Genomic DNA, 15,562 nt, shown 5'->3' with positions numbered 1-15,562 from the left:
TATTTACCATGGGACTTAAAACCCCACTGTATAAGCTAATGGGCCACTCCTATGATGCTTTATTATTAGTAACTAACATTATATTTACGCAATGCAACGACGATTTAGTAATTTCTCAATTTGTCTGACGCTACTATGTGTCGGTAATGGTAAGAGATTGGTAAGGTTTATACAAATTTGAAAAAAAAAAAAATTTCATCTATCTGAAATAGAAAAATTATAGGTCTCAATTGATGCTAACGTTTTACATCATCGCATTTCAAAAAGTAATTAAATAAATAAATCATTCGTAAAAATAAATTTACAATTAACTAAGTTAACTTTTAGCCAATAAAAATGGATATTTTGCAAGAAAATAAAGGGGGCGAATTGAAATTAATAGTAAAAATATACTCCCTTCGTCCCATATTAAGTGTTCTATTTTGACTTTTTGAGTCTTTTTCTTTCAACTTTGACCGTAAATATTTTTGTTTGTAATATATAACACTTGATATAACATATATGAATTGATTGAGTTTTACATGTACTTTTTATTGATATAACTTTCATCAACTAATATATAACACAAACAAAGATATTTACGGTTAAAGTCGGAAGAAAAAGATTTGACCGGTCAAAATTGTACAATTAAAATGGGACGGAGGGAGTAATAAATATGCCGCCAAAATAACAAATAAAAAGAGTAAACTTGACCCGGTTAGATTGTAACCCGAATAGGTTTTTTCCCGCTAATTTCCCCAAATTTCCGCCGCCGTTCTTCTCCATTTCTTCTTGTTCAGTAGTTCCCCCAATCTCTATCTGTGTGTACAAGTAGAAAAATGAAGAAAGCAACGGAATACGAACAGAAACGACTCGAAAACATCAAACGCAATGAGCAACTGCTCGCTTCTCTCAACATCAAATCCAAACTTTCCGATCTTTCCGCCTCCAAGCGCCAAAGGTCCTAATCATCTCTCTCTCTCTTTCTATATATATATATATATATTACATCTACAATATATTACTCGTATATGATGATTTTTGCTCAATCACTTTAATTATTATTATTATCACTTATTATTGAAGTTTTGTAATTTTATTATTAATTAAGCTTAATATGATTACTAATCAAATATATTTAAATCTTTTTATAAATAGAGAAGGATAATTCTATGACAAAACTTTTTTTTTTTTTTTTATGATTTAGGGTTTTGCTCAAAGTTTGGAATTAGCATCGCATTTATTCAAATAAGGTCTAATTCCATTTACTGATTTTCATTTTTTTAACCACCGGGTAATAGCCCATGGCCACCAGCCGCCACTTTTAGGGGGATTCTGAGTCTTGCCAAAAGCAAACTTGAGATAACCAGAGATCATTAAGTGGTTGAGAATCACCTGGACACTATCCTGGCTGGGAGATTAGTGGGTACCAGATGGTACATGGGATCCAATTACCCTTTTTTTTTATAAGGTCTAATTCCAGAATTCACAATTGAAATCTGTTAATCTATTTGTGAATTTAAGGTTCAAAGATAGAATTGAAAGGCGGAAAATTTGTTATGTCGTATCATTAACTCCTAACTGAAGCGAATGTAACAACTAAAACCAATTTTCTTAACAAACTCCCCGCCTAAAGTTTGTGTCTTTCTTTTGGTGTACATCATTTTGTGATGTGATGCACCCAAAAAGAATGTGATGAAAACAACATGTTGAATGAAAACCGATTTTTATGATGATTTTATCATTTTATGTTGCACAACCTGGATTTGGTGTAGTTTTAGGGCCTTCTCATGAATCGTGTCCTTTTTGTGTTAACTTACCATAATGCTCCCTTTGCATATAGATCTTTTTAGTTCAATAATCATGGAAATTAGATGTAAAGGATAATAGATAATGATACGTGGCATTTTTATTTATTTTTTTTTGTGATTGTCAGAATGTGTATCATTGCGCCCAAAATATGATGCGCAAGTGCGACATTTTTCCCTCTCAAAATAGTTTGTTTAACCCAACTAACCTCTGTATATATTATACATCACACATACACACACATGCATTTCACTTTGAATATGTTAAATTAATAAATCTAGGCGTTAATTTGAACAGGGCAGAGACAAAATCATACAAAGTTAGTCCAGCGAAGAAAGTGAAATCTGAAACCCCAATTGTAATTCGTAGATCTTTAAGAACTCAAGGAAAAGCTCCTGATTTGGCAGGTTTAAAAGATGATTTTTCTGAAACACCTAAGAAATTATCAAACCTAAAATCACACGTTATCCCTAACAAGTCTCCACGAGAGTTGATTCCAATTAGTATGAGAGATGCCAAAACTAGCTCTGAATCAGACGAGGCACTTGTCAGTAAGATTTCGAGTGTTTGTAAGGAGTCTAGATTGAAAGATGGTGATTGTGGGAAGAAGTATAGGGTCACGGCTTCGGTTGATTTGGATTCGATGAAGTTGGCACCGGAGAATGTTGCTCGTGTTGTGCCAAATAGGATATTGAGTGTTAAGCTCTTCCCATCGACTTATATGAATATTGTTGTTGTTGGGAATAAATTTGGAGATGTAGGGTTTTGGAACGTGGATTCAGAAGATAAAGATGGTGATGGGATTTACATGTATCATCCTCATCCGGCACCTGTTTCAGCAATAGTTATTCAACCATTTTCATTGAACAAGGTACATATGATACATGGTGCATTAAGTTTATTTCCTGAATATAGTTTAATAACCTTTTAAATATCTTAATTACTGTTTGCCTTGTAATTTAGGAAGCTGTTTTTCATTTTTTAATGAATGTTATTATGAACTGAATATAAATAATCCTGGCATAGTTAAATAAAGTTATTCCATTTTGTTAAATAAAGTTATAGAAATATGTTTATACAAGGATGGACTGGAACAAGATTCTCTAATACTTGCAACAAGCGTACTTAAACTTAGGGGGCTAATGTTTTGTATTCAGGTTACCGTATATTTTTTTTCTGTGTTTAATTACTGACACATATTTATGTTACACAATCCAGATAATTACAAGCTGTTACGATGGTCAAGTTCGCTCATTAGATATTGAAAAGGAGATGTTTGATTTGGCATACTCCAGTGAACATGCAATATTTTCTATGTTTCAACGACTTGACGATGTTAACTCTTTGTTTTTTGGTGAGGGTCATGGAGTAGTTCGTTGCTGGGATGAGAGGTCCGGGAAGACATCATTTTCATGGGAGCTGCATGAGACTAGGATTAATACAATAGATTTTAATCCAGAAAATGTTAATATGATGGCTACAAGTTCAACAGATAGAACTGTGTGCATTTGGGATTTAAGAAAACTTGGTAAGAGCAAGCCCAACTCTCTTAAGATGGTTACCTGTGAGAGGGCTGTACAGTCTGCCTACTTCTCTCCTTCTGGAAGCCATCTTGCTACAACAAGGTATTATATCTACCTTTTGGAGTTTATATAATTGTATTGGCAATTAACTTTGTGAATGCTTGTATTTCTTTATCTGTAGTAGGTTACAAGAAAGTGGTGGATATATCTCAATATTCATGCTAGATAGTCTGCCGCGGTGGTTAAGTTTTAATTTAGATATAGGTGGCCATTTTAATTCATATATATGAAATATGTCATTTTGGGGGAGATGGAAAAAGCTAATCACACCTTTGCCTCACGTTTATTTTTATGCTTAAAGATACACATTCAATAGCTTTCTTGTTTGATCAATAAGATTATTATCTCATCAAGTAAGTCTATATACAAGTAATTTTTTTCGTAACCCTTTTTTATTTATATAAAAGAAGAAAATCGACAATAGGTGTGTGACCCTTGTGCTTGAAAGTGACCCGTAAGTCTGTAACACCATTTCTTTTGTAATATATGTAAATCTTTGTCGGTTAATTAATATTTTTACTTTGTAGTTGAGATCTTACTACTGATACATTTATGACATAACTGATTGTAAAATGAATTTTGAGCGGCCAACTTTTATTAAAGTTGAAATCAGTAGGTGAAGCAGGACTTATTTTCATGACACTAAGCAGAAAGATATGTCAATCATAATATGTTGACACTCAACTTATTTCATTGCTTTACATTGTTTATTTTTTGTGGATCATATTAAGCGATACTGCTTCAGAGAGCTTGTTCTCTGATCTTACACATTTAAAGTTGATGTTACTCAATTGTTTCTCTCTTGTAATGTTTTCATCTAGTCTTGATGACAAGATTGGAGTGCTAAGTGGGGCCAATTATGATGATGAATTCATGATAAACCACAACAATCAGACAGGCAGATGGCTTTCTACATTCAAGTAAGCTTCTCTATGTTATCAGTCACTAGTCAGTGGCTGTTGCTTTTGCATGCTTCATACTGTCATGTTGACACTCTGTCAATACACCTGCTTTGTAATGTTTTGATATATATATAAAGCTAACCAGGGTAAAACCCCTTTTACTCAAAAAAGCTCTTTTATTAAGTTCACATTTTAAGCTCTGACCTTTCAGTATATTAAAAGTTTAAAGCATTCTTCTCGCGATATCATTTAGAAGTGATTAAGCTACCAGCAAGGTCCATCTCGGTAACCTAAAAGTGTTCATTAGGCTAGCAATATGTTCTGGCTATGTGTTGTATTCGGTTTTATTTATACAATCTCAAAATGTGTTCTTTTAGTAGTAAATGTGGTCTTTATTTTCTGTTTAACCCTATATGGGAAATTGGTTTCATATATCTTTGTCCATCATTTAATCGTGGTTTTAATTTTTGTTTCAAATGTAGAGGTGTATGGGGGTGGGATGACTCACATATATATGTGGGAAACATGAGAAGAGGAGTTGATATTATTTCTGCAGAAGAGAGGAGACTTGTTACTACTCTTGATAGCCCTCATATGACTGCAATCCCATGTCGTTTTGATGCTCATCCATTGAAGCCTGGGATGCTTGCAGGGGCGACAAGTGGAGGCCAGGTTTATATCTGGAGCACATAGCCGGTAAACCAACCTTTAATGGCTTGTTTTCTATAGTGACTTGAGAAACCTATAACATATCTTTTTGACTTTTCGTTACGTATTATTCTTAGTGACCATCATTCCCTGAAGCCTAGAATGGTTGAAGGGGCGACGAATGGAGGCCAGGCTTATATCTGGGAGCTCATGCTAAAATTACACGAAATGGCTTGTTTTCTGTAGTGACTTGATCAACACTGTAACATAGTGTCTTTTTGATTTTACACAGCCTATTTTTCTTGAATCCGTAGGAGATCGTTTGGTTTTAGGCGTTACATAAATCTAAGCTATAATGTGTTTGTATTAGTTTCTATCCGAGCTTCCTCCATTGAGAATGAAGTCAATTTCGAGCTTTGTATTTAACATTATGTCATTATGTGAATGCTATAATTGTCCAATGTTTGCTATGTTCAGTGAATGTGCATATAGTCCAAAAAGTAAATTGCTATGTTCAAACAATAAAAGAATGGCTTTTAATCTGGAGTGGGTGCGGATCGAATACAAATTCGTTCTTTAATTTAAAACTCTAAAACAAATAAATGTAATAAAATGAATTCGAACATTCAAAAATGTATCAAATAAAAATATAAATTATTATTGTTGGTGAAATTAAGGATTTAAATGTAAAACAAAGTGTTATGTACATGAACAAAATTTTCAATTGTGTTCAGATATTCATAAATCATTGACATACACGGTGGAGCTATTATGGATGAGCTCCTCCCGCATGCTAAGTCCAAGTTATTGATCAATGTTATTTGAAGACTACTGGTGGCACAGCGGTTGCATACCTTGTTTGGCAGGAGCGTAATAATAGAATGTTCCGCAACTATGCTCGACCTCCTGATGTGCTGGGCAAGACGATTCTGAACGCTACTTTTGCCAAGCTTATGGGTTTGAAGTTCAAGAAAATTGCTCGAGTTGTCTCTTTGCTCCAACTTTGGGAAATCCAAGGAGATTGCCTTTTTAAGAATGGAGACTAGATAGCTAATTTCGTTTTTCTGTTTGTCTATCATGTATCTGCATTGATAGACTAGGTCTTAGGGTTGTTATTTGATATGGTTATTTCTTGTTTCACATATATGGGAGTTGTCCCATGTATGAACTAGTGTTATACTGTCGCACTACTTATACTTCAATGATTTTGGGTTGTTATTAAAAGTCACCCGGGGTTTTCCGTCCGTTATACCAAAAATAAATCATTGACGTACACTGTAGTGTACGTGTTTGCTAAAGTATAGTGTGTAATCGAATTCGATATGTTATGGTTTGAAAATCAATCATTTGTGGACACTTTTTATTTAGTTGTATCTCCCTTTTCATACTAAAGGAGACAACTCGAGTGACATCATAAGCTTCACGTGTCAACCAAAGACCCGGTCTACATAGGAAGTATGATGTCAAGTTGTAGGTATTTTATGGTGTTTTTAGTGTGTGGGAAGGTGTTAAGAATGTATGTGGAGGTGGACTGGGCGGGATAAGGGGGATTGATTTTTGAATTTTAAAATTGAAAACAATGGCTTTGTAAAAATATATATATATATATATAGGACAGGATAGAGAGAGGAGAGGCTTCTCCCATACAATTTTCTTCCTAAATCTGATTTTATAAACAAAATCTCTTAAATCTCACTCTTCAAATTTCAAATCTATCAATATTCTTATGGCCAATGACTACAAAGGCAAGGTATAATCGTATTGATTACAAGGTTTTTGTATTGCTTTTTTGTTTTGTTTTTTCTGGTATCATGTATCAATAACATCTTTGTTATGATTTTGTTGTGTTAATATTTGTAAGGTTACACAACAGGTGTTGATGAAGATTATGTTTTGGTTTGAAAAAAGGTGCGATGATTAAGACTATTTTGTTTCTGAAATTTGAAATTACAAGATTATGGTGTGATTTTTAGGTTTTGATTTCGAAAAGATGGATTTGGATGTGTTTATAAAGGCTCAATCAACCCTGTTGATTAGATTGTTTACTTCTAAATTTTTTTCTTCCATTTTTCTTTTGTTATACAGATAATATCATGATTCAAGACATATTTTCTAAGATCGTTTCTTCATGACCTCATGTAAACGAAGGTGAGTTTTATTTGATTTCTGAATTATATTGGGAAAAGGTGAAGCTTTTTTAGTTTTGATGGGACCTATTTTCCAGGAATTTATAATCGTAATATTTTTGTAGGTTTGATGGTATGATGCAATTATAAAGGATGATGATATGATGTGTTTTTAAGTTGCAAATATAAACTGGCTTCTTTCTTTGTTGATTTCCTCTAAGAATTTTGTAGGTTTGATATAGGTCATCTTCTTAAAAAATTTCCGATTTGTATATGAATATCAAGTGTTTGATAAAATGCTTCAATGAATATTTGGACTTTGATAACCCTCATTGCATATTGATAGTTTTTGTTTGAAATTGTTAGAAAAGCGATCAAACCACTAATTGTGAAGAGCTTTATAGGTGATGAAATATTCCTAAACACTAATTTGGGTTCTTGAGATGACAAGGTAACAATATTCATATATTATTGTTTCATTCATATATTCAACATTATTTGTAGTTTGATGTATTCTAATATACAATATTTTTCATATTTTGGAACATGTAATGGATACTAATCATCGTTAAAAAATTAAGTGAGAAAAGGATTATATGGTGTGCTAAATATTTATCCACGGATTGGGAAGTGAATGGCATAAGAGGTAGCCTGAGGAACTTACATTTCAAGTTGACATAATGCAACTCTGTTTTTGGGTTTTTAATTTTCCAGAAGTAATATGCATTTCAGGTAGCCTGTGGAACTTACATTTCAACGGTACGTGTTTTGAAAAATGATGATGATGATGAAAGAAAGAAAAATCATACTAACTATGAACAAATGCAGGTATATATGTTTATATATTATATACATATGCAACTATAGATATAGATACAGATATGTATGTATACATGTTTTTTTAGATGGCTTACAATCTTGTATTAATTCTCAGATCTAAAATAAAAGGGGTATGAATAATGAATTACTGTTGAAAGGGTGATGATGGATTAGTTGTAGATAGGGATGACTGAGAAATAAAATAATGAATAATGAAACTGGTCGACTTTCACTTCTGAGCCTTACTCATGTTCTATTTTGATAGGTATGGTTGAGAAAGCAAGGTCTCAAGAGTTTATGGTTTGTTTAAAGGTAAATGGTTCCAAAGGAAAGATATTATTATTGGGCTTTTAAGTTTATAATTCTTCTCATGTTTGAAATTAATGCAGATGTGGACTCCATTGACAAGCCCATTGGAGGTCACAAAGGGGTAAAGCTTGATACTATGATATTTATTTATTTGCTCTTTAAGTTTTCTCCATTACATTTGGGATTCAGGTTTAGAGATTGTCGTGTCGGGTTCGATACATGTACAAATTGCTCATGATCCTTATTTGTTGTAGCTGTTCACTTGAAACACCAAGCTATTTTGATTTTAGTTTAAAGCCAATTCATTGTTGGGTTTGTTTATTTTGCAGGAAAAGCTCTTGTTAAATGAAACATATGGTGAAGGCTTACAGGAGGCTCGAGTTGTAGTTCATGCCAGGACTGATTGAGAGGCAATCAATAGATGTATACGGATCGAGGTATAGTTAATGAGGAAATTAAGTGAGTAACAATCCATGAATTCATCTATATTAGCATATGTAATCGTATGGTGAATATACGAGATTAATGCAGCTGTAGACATTGTTCGAGTGGACAAACACTGATTTTTACTTATGTTTAGTAGCTAAATGATATATGACTGGGTGGGCTGGATTGCATATGTAAAGTTTGTAATGATGGAGACAAGCCATAACCTGGTGAAGTGTCTATTGGCAATCAAATGTAGGTTTTCTATAAGCATTTTCAAATATTTTCCATTTATGTGTTGCAGAGAAAGTTTGAGAGAATTTCTGAAAGAAAGAATCAAGCACTTAAAAGAGAAGGTAATATACTTTCTATACACAATCAGATATAAGTTTTCTATAAGAATTTTCAAATATATTCGTCTTCTATTTATGTAAGCAACTGATATGTTATTTCTTTTAAAATACCATTATGCAGCTCGAGATACCCAAAAAAATATATGACCAAAATGCATTTTATGTTTGGATGGTTTTTTCTTAGTTATATTGGAACGACATGTTCCAATTTCGAATAGAGGTCAAGCTGTTTATCTAGATATCCACAAGTCATGGGGCTAATTGAAAATAAAAAAGTGGACAACCCATACACCAAATCGTCTCTACACTCAGTGAGTTAAAAAAAATGTTTCAGGTTCTAAGATAGCGGGCTGATGGAAGGTAAAAAAGTTGACAAGCCATATACTAAAGCTGGTTGATTTGGCTGGGTTGGGTAATGGTCAAAGTGAACCATTATACATTAAGATCAAGATGGGAAGTCACATTTGACAACCTACATTATTTTGGAGATTTTGAAGTAGTTAAGGTATTAATTAGGACTCTAATCCAAAATCAGCAATCTGCCATGAGATGAAAACATGTTCGTGAGAATATATGGAGTTGAGCTCAAGCATTTAGATTGTACCTTTTTGATTTTTGAATTTTAAGGTCATTTTATAAGATTTGTAATATGTCATTTATTTCTCAAACTATTTTATTTATAAATTTGTTTTACATGACATGTAATTGTATATTTCAAATACATTATCTTACATGTAATGATCTTACTTAATTATTACCAAAATAACTATAAATGATTTTATTAAACTTACCCGCGTTTTTCGCGGGATAAAAATCTAGTTTTTAATGTGGAAAAGTTAAATAACACTTTATAATTTAAAATCTATTTAGACTTCTCTCAAAAATTTGGTCATAGGGTATGTTTGGCAAAAGTCTAAATAGATTTTAAATTATAGAAAAAGTTAAAGTTACGCATATCTTTTTGGGATAAGTGCGTAGATATGCAATTAACTAATCATGAAAAGTTATTGTGAGCACGAACTCTAGAGGAGCTTTATTGTATTCATGAAACTTGTTCACGAGTACTATAACATGCAAAAGTGACCGGCGGAAAAGTTAGCCGGTAATAAACTTACATTTCAATTATTTGACTGATAACGTGGCATCTCAGGCTGGAGTTTTTTGAAATAAATTTTTTTTAATAAAGTTAGTTGTATATATAAACAAAAAAAAGCAGTTGAAAACACATACTAACACACATTCACACACACATTCACACACACTTTCACACACAGTTACACACACTCGATCTAAAGCTCTCCCAACAGCAAAAAAACTGAATTCCAGTCCAAGCGATGATCTGAAACAACGCCATCGTCAAACGAAGGTACTTTTTCATCTCAGAAAAATCAAGTATTCGTCATCTTTTCGACTGTTTTACTGTAGAAAACCCTAATAATTAATTTTTTTGGGTAAAAGTACAAATCTGTATATTTAGGTGAAATCCTATTTATACTTGGTCACATTTTGTTGTTTGTACTGGTTTTCACCCAAGTATTTGATTAACGTGTAAATCATTATTTAAAAATCGTTTTTTTCCGATTAATTTACCGTTGAAAACCCTAAATTTTTAATTTTTAGGGTTAAAGTTTAAACCTTTAAATTTACGTGAAATCCAGTATATACTTGGTCACTTTTTGTTGTTTATACTTTTTTCCCCCCAAATATTACACTAAAATATTTATTATTACTTGTTAACAGTTATTTTTCCGATTATATTTTTCAAAATAGTTTTTTTGGTATTTTGTAGACATGAATCGAGTAAGGAGATTTCAAGTGGCGTTGCACCATGATGGTGCTTTCTTGTTCTTGGAGGGTGGAAGAGTTAATCGTTATGAAGGTGGGGAACTCAAACAACTGCAAATTCCAAAGAAACATTTAGCAGAATTCATGAGTTACATAGAGGCTGAAATAGCCACTCTTGTGACAGGTGTGTACTATCTTCTAACACCAGATGATTTTGGTACCATTATGATGCTAGGAACAGAACATGATCTTGATGTATTTTATGATGTGGGTGAGGCTTATGGTACCATGCATGTTTATGTTGATCACTTCTTAATTGACTTATCTCAAATAATAAACAATGTACCTCTTGAGCATGAGGATGACCCTGAACCTCCAGAACATTTAGAACAAGTTGAGTTGGTACAGGATTCTAAGTCTGATCATGAACCATTAGATGACCATTTAGATGAACATGTTGATGAAAACCAAGGTGCCCAAGTAGATGAAAACCAAGGTGACCAAGTAGTTGAAAACCAAGGTGACCAGGTAGTTGAAAACCAAGGTGGTGCAGGAGAAAACCAAGGTGATCCAGATGACAACCAAGAGGTTTTTAGGACACCAGAAGTTGGGCAATGTAGTGGAGTACCCAAAGATGGGAACTTTGAACCAAATTCAGATTGGAGTGACAGTGAAGATGAAGAGTATCAACCTAGTGATAGTGAGGATGCAGACTCTGTTGCTTCATTAGATCATTTGAGTGAGGGGGAAGATGAACTTATGGAAGTCAGAAGGGGTAATCCTATAGCTAAAATACCAACAATGAAGCACCTACCAAAACTTGGTGGTTCTGACCACCCTGCTAAGGGAGATGGAAGGTCAGTTATACATGAAGAGCATGATGACTTTATGGCTGCACTTATGAAGGCATTGAAAGGAGATGAACAAAATGAGTGGGTTGATCCATTAGAACCACCTGAAACTCAACAGAATGAGTTTCTAATTCATGACAAGGACACATATTGGAGACTAAAGGCACCAAAGGTAATTTTTTTGATATACTATTACATAATTACCAAATATAACTTTATTTTGATGACAACTCTATATTGGATTTGTAATGTATGATTGTACTTATGTATTTTAGATTGGAGAGAGATATGAGAATCCTGAAAAACTCAAAGAATGCTTGTCCTACTATGCATTGGCTAATGGCTACTCATTGTGGTATGAAAGAACATCCAAGAAATACATTGTAGCAAGATGTGGTGTCAGGCCACCCAGGCTTCAAGATCCTGATAAGGGTAAACAAAAGAAGAACAAGAGATACCAACCACCAAAAAAGACTTGTAAATGGAGGTTGGTTTCTTCATGGATGCATTCTGAAAGGTCTTTCCAGGTTAAGAAGTATGACGATGAGCACACTTGTGCCAGGAATTTCAAATTTGGTACTTTAATCAACTACAAATGGATAGGCAGGCACTTTGTAGATAGAATTAGGCAGCAACCTGATATTAAGTTTAATGTTCTTCAAGAGTTGGTGATGAAAAAGTATAAGTGCTTTGTAACCCAGCAACAAGTTAAAAGAGCAAGGGCTTGGGCTTTGAATGAGTATGAGAGATCACTTGAGGAGCATTATGCTTTGCTCAGACCCTATGGTGATGCACTGCTAAGAACTAACCCTGGGTCCACTGTACAATTATGCACAACCACTAATCCTGATGGCAAGAGTTACTTTGATAGGTTTTATGTCTGTCTGCAAGATCTTAAACAAGGGTTCAAAAGGGGTTGCAGAAGGGTAGTAGCCTTAGATGGGTGTTTCTTGAAGTCTTCATGCCAAGGTGAGTTGCTAACTGCTGTAGGGAGAGATGGGAACAATCAAATATTTCCAATAGCATGGGCAGTGGTGAATGTGGAGAATAAGGACAACTGGATTTGGTTCTTGACATTGTTGAGCAATGATCTGGAAGCCCTGGGTAGACAGTTTCTTACTCTAATGTCAGATCAGCACAAGGTATTACACTTTCTTAATTTGTTGTATCTTACTTTATCTTCTAACATTTATCACTTCATGTAACAATGCTTTCTTTATAGGGATTTGTTGAAGCTGTGAAGGAAGTAATGCCAAAAGCTGAGCACAAGCAGTGTGCTAGACATATCTATGAAAATTTCAGGAAGACATACAGTGGAGTTGAATTCAGGCACTTGTTCTGGAGAGCTGCAAAGGCTAGCTACCCAACCCAATTTGATGCAGTTATGAAGGAAATCAAGAATGCAAATCCAAATGCTTTCAAATATTTGATGGAAAGAAATCCAAAGTCATGGAGCAGAGCCTTCTTTGGAACTGACAATTGTTGTGAAGCAGTTGAAAATGGATATTCAGAATGCTGGAACTCTGTCTTGGTTAAGGTAAGAAACAAACCTATAATCACACTTTTAGAGTCTTTAAGGGTCATCTTGATGATAAGGTTATAAAGCATTAGGGAAAAAAGTTCAAAATGGGAACATGAAGTTTGTCCAGCCATTAGAAAGAAACTAGATGTCATTAAGAGTCAAAGGTCAGATTGGATGTGTATTCAGGCTGGTGGAAACAAGTTTGAGGTTAGAAATAATAGGTATGCATACTCTGTGGATATGGATATGGGTACATGTGATTGTAGATTGTGGGAGTTGAGTGGGATACCTTGTGTCCATGCCATGCAAGCCATTTACAAGATGAATAAGGACCCTGAAGAGTTTGTGGCTATTTGGTTTAGGAAAGTACAGTTTGATTTGGCCTATCAGTTTTATCTTAATCCTGTTGGAGGGATGGATACTTGGATTTCATTCCCTAATGCAATTGTACCATTGCCACAAAGGCCTAGAACCATGCCTGGTAGACCTAAGAAAAAAAGACAAAGGGCGGCACATGAGCCAAGGGTTTGTGGGTCAAGGGTAAAGCATGGGGTGGAGATGAAATGCTTAAACTGTTTACAAAAGGGACACAATGTAAAAACTTGTAATCAAAAGAAAACAATACCAGTTGTGAAGAAACCAAAGGGTAGGCCACCAAAGAGAAAACTTGAACAATCACAAGCTGTTTCTAGTGGTGCTCAAGCTAGTCAAAGACCAAGTGAAGTTGTTATGGCCAATGCTCAATCTAGTCAAAGACCACCCATTTCTGTTCAGAGTCAAGGACCAACTGTTTCTGCTAAAAGTCAAGGACCAACTGTTTCTGCTAAAAGTCATGTACCTAGCAATGATGCATTTAAAGAACCAGTGAGGTTCTCACCACTAAATAGCCAAGGGTCAAGTGTCAAGAAAAGGCTGTTTGAGGATAGTCAACCAAGTAATGTACAAACAATTGATCCAAAATCCAAAGGAAAGGCTACCATGGAATTTCCAACTCAACTTAGTCCAGGCAAAAGATTTGGAGTGACCAAAGAAAGGTTCAGATTCCCGACACATGAATCATTAGGTAAAAATTTACAATTAAAAGTTATTTTACATAATGCATTTTGTTTTGTCTGTCCAAGTTTTACAAGTGTACCAATGTTTTGTTTATTGGATAGATATGGATGTTGGTGACAAAAGACAGCCTAAACCCATGCCAAAACCTACCATTGGTAAGGGCAAGGGGTCATTGGGTATGCCAAAGGGAGGTCACAGGGTTGCATTTGGAAGGACTTTGAGCTGGCTAAGTTGTGGGATGGGTTCATCTGGTACAATGGTCAGCAATAAACCAAGGCATGTAGAACCTGAGGAAAGAGTGTCATGGTCAGCAATTAGGAAAAAAATGGAACCAAAAGGAGCATTGTCTACACCAGTTAGAATTGAAGAACCTGCAGGTCAATTGGGGACTCAAGAGTCAGTGAATGCAAAGTCTAACAAGAAAACAACACCCAAGAAACCAAGTTTGCCATTGAAGAGAAGGATTCCAAGCCAGAGGATTTTGGGGAAGAAGCTTGCCAAGAGACTGGAATCTGGACTAGGCCTGACCCCTGATCAACCAATCACTCTTGAATTATGAACATTAAGTGTTTGGATGTTGAACAATATAACTTATCTTTTGTGCAGTTTGTTAGCATTTCATGTAACTTTACTTTTGTCTATTTAGCTAACAAACTGCTTTGGTATGTATGTATGTAACAATGGTAACTGTTTTGGTATGTTAGGATGGTGCATGTACCTTGACTTAAGCTATTACCATATCTAGGTGGGCGTAACAGTGGTGCCCTTGCTATGTAATCCTCTTTTTGTGTATTGTGGTTAAACAATACTTTGGACAACTTAAGATTTGGTAATATGAAAATATGTTAAGTTATGTCTAGTATTTCATGACTGCACTTATATTGTCTTGTAGTATAAACAAGTTGTATTATATGTGTGTACGCAAAAACAAATATAATTACCAAGTAGAAACACAACTTCTTAATTGACCAAACATAACCATACAACCAAACATTACAATGCTTAAAGCATTACAACAAAACCAAACCACTTTTAGGAATTACAACTGATTAATTGACCAAAACTAAAATGATAATAATGGAAAACATAGCCATAAATCCAAACATAACATAACCACATTTTTCATACAAATTGTAATTTGGCTTTACATATGACACTTCATCTTCATCCACCATGACATAATTCAACTTGTTTTGGGTCTCTGAGCGAAGATCGAAAATAAGATCTTTGTAGTACTGAGATGGGAGTTCCTCGTCGATGAATCGGAAGATAGTACACAATCGGGATTTTACCTAGCAAATATGTGGGAAACACATATTTTATTCATATTAAAAAAACCCTAAATTTATTAAATTGAAATAAACCTGATTATATTCATATCAAAAAACCCTAAA

At 34.3% G+C, this 15,562-nt stretch overlaps 2 protein-coding genes and 1 long non-coding RNA gene across 4 annotated transcripts; all 3 read left to right on the top strand.

Annotated features, from left to right (window-relative positions):
- The first annotated feature begins 709 nt into the window (after positions 1-709).
- LOC122593754 (WD repeat-containing protein 76-like) lies at positions 710-6,103 on the top strand. 2 transcript variants are annotated; one of them, XM_043766201.1, is made up of 6 exons: positions 710-940; positions 2,086-2,659; positions 3,007-3,413; positions 4,193-4,291; positions 4,756-4,969; positions 5,656-6,103. In XM_043766201.1, the coding sequence occupies exons 1-5, from the start codon at positions 819-821 to the stop codon at positions 4,964-4,966; spliced, it is 1,413 nt and encodes a 470-aa protein (XP_043622136.1). In that variant the 5' UTR covers positions 710-818; the 3' UTR covers positions 4,967-4,969; positions 5,656-6,103. The 2 variants fall into 2 exon arrangements, with proteins under 2 accessions (XP_043622136.1, XP_043622135.1); XM_043766200.1 differs by lacking the exon at positions 5,656-6,103 and adding an exon at positions 5,059-5,382.
- A 920-nt stretch (positions 6,104-7,023) lies between these two features.
- Positions 7,024-9,652, top strand: LOC122594533. Its single transcript, XR_006323028.1, has 9 exons — positions 7,024-7,069; positions 7,452-7,498; positions 7,629-7,693; positions 7,780-7,875; positions 8,132-8,178; positions 8,256-8,296; positions 8,505-8,612; positions 8,906-8,957; positions 9,289-9,652. It is a non-coding gene; the product is annotated as an uncharacterized LOC122594533 (long non-coding RNA).
- Positions 9,653-12,225: 2,573 nt separating this feature from the next.
- Positions 12,226-15,030, top strand: LOC122593998. Its single transcript, XM_043766470.1, has 3 exons — positions 12,226-12,732; positions 12,813-14,175; positions 14,270-15,030. The coding sequence occupies exons 2-3, from the start codon at positions 13,287-13,289 to the stop codon at positions 14,725-14,727; spliced, it is 1,347 nt and encodes a 448-aa protein (XP_043622405.1). The 5' UTR covers positions 12,226-12,732; positions 12,813-13,286; the 3' UTR covers positions 14,728-15,030.
- The last annotated feature ends 532 nt before the right edge of the window (positions 15,031-15,562 follow it).

The sequence above is a fragment of the Erigeron canadensis genome, chromosome 3, assembly GCF_010389155.1.
Source record: "Erigeron canadensis isolate Cc75 chromosome 3, C_canadensis_v1, whole genome shotgun sequence".
Classification (NCBI taxonomy): domain Eukaryota; kingdom Viridiplantae; phylum Streptophyta; class Magnoliopsida; order Asterales; family Asteraceae; genus Erigeron; species Erigeron canadensis.
Note: the sequence above shows the minus strand (reverse complement) of the source record. Positions and strands in the feature narration are given on the sequence as shown.

What these genes read in the sequence shown, in the direction of transcription:
- LOC122593998 (XM_043766470.1), top strand. Translation starts at nt 13,287, where the DNA reads ATGTGTATTCAGGCTGGTGGAAACAAGTTTGAGGTTAGAAATAATAGG. An exon ending in CCCGACACATGAATCATTAG is followed by an intron (nt 14,176 to 14,269) that starts GTAAAAATTTAC and finishes TTTATTGGATAG; the next exon opens with ATATGGATGTTGGTGACAAA.
- LOC122593754 (XM_043766201.1), top strand. Translation starts at nt 819, where the DNA reads ATGAAGAAAGCAACGGAATACGAACAGAAACGACTCGAAAACATCAAA. An exon ending in TCCGCCTCCAAGCGCCAAAG is followed by an intron (nt 941 to 2,085) that starts GTCCTAATCATC and finishes TAATTTGAACAG; the next exon opens with GGCAGAGACAAAATCATACA. An exon ending in AGCCATCTTGCTACAACAAG is followed by an intron (nt 3,414 to 4,192) that starts GTATTATATCTA and finishes GTTTTCATCTAG; the next exon opens with TCTTGATGACAAGATTGGAG.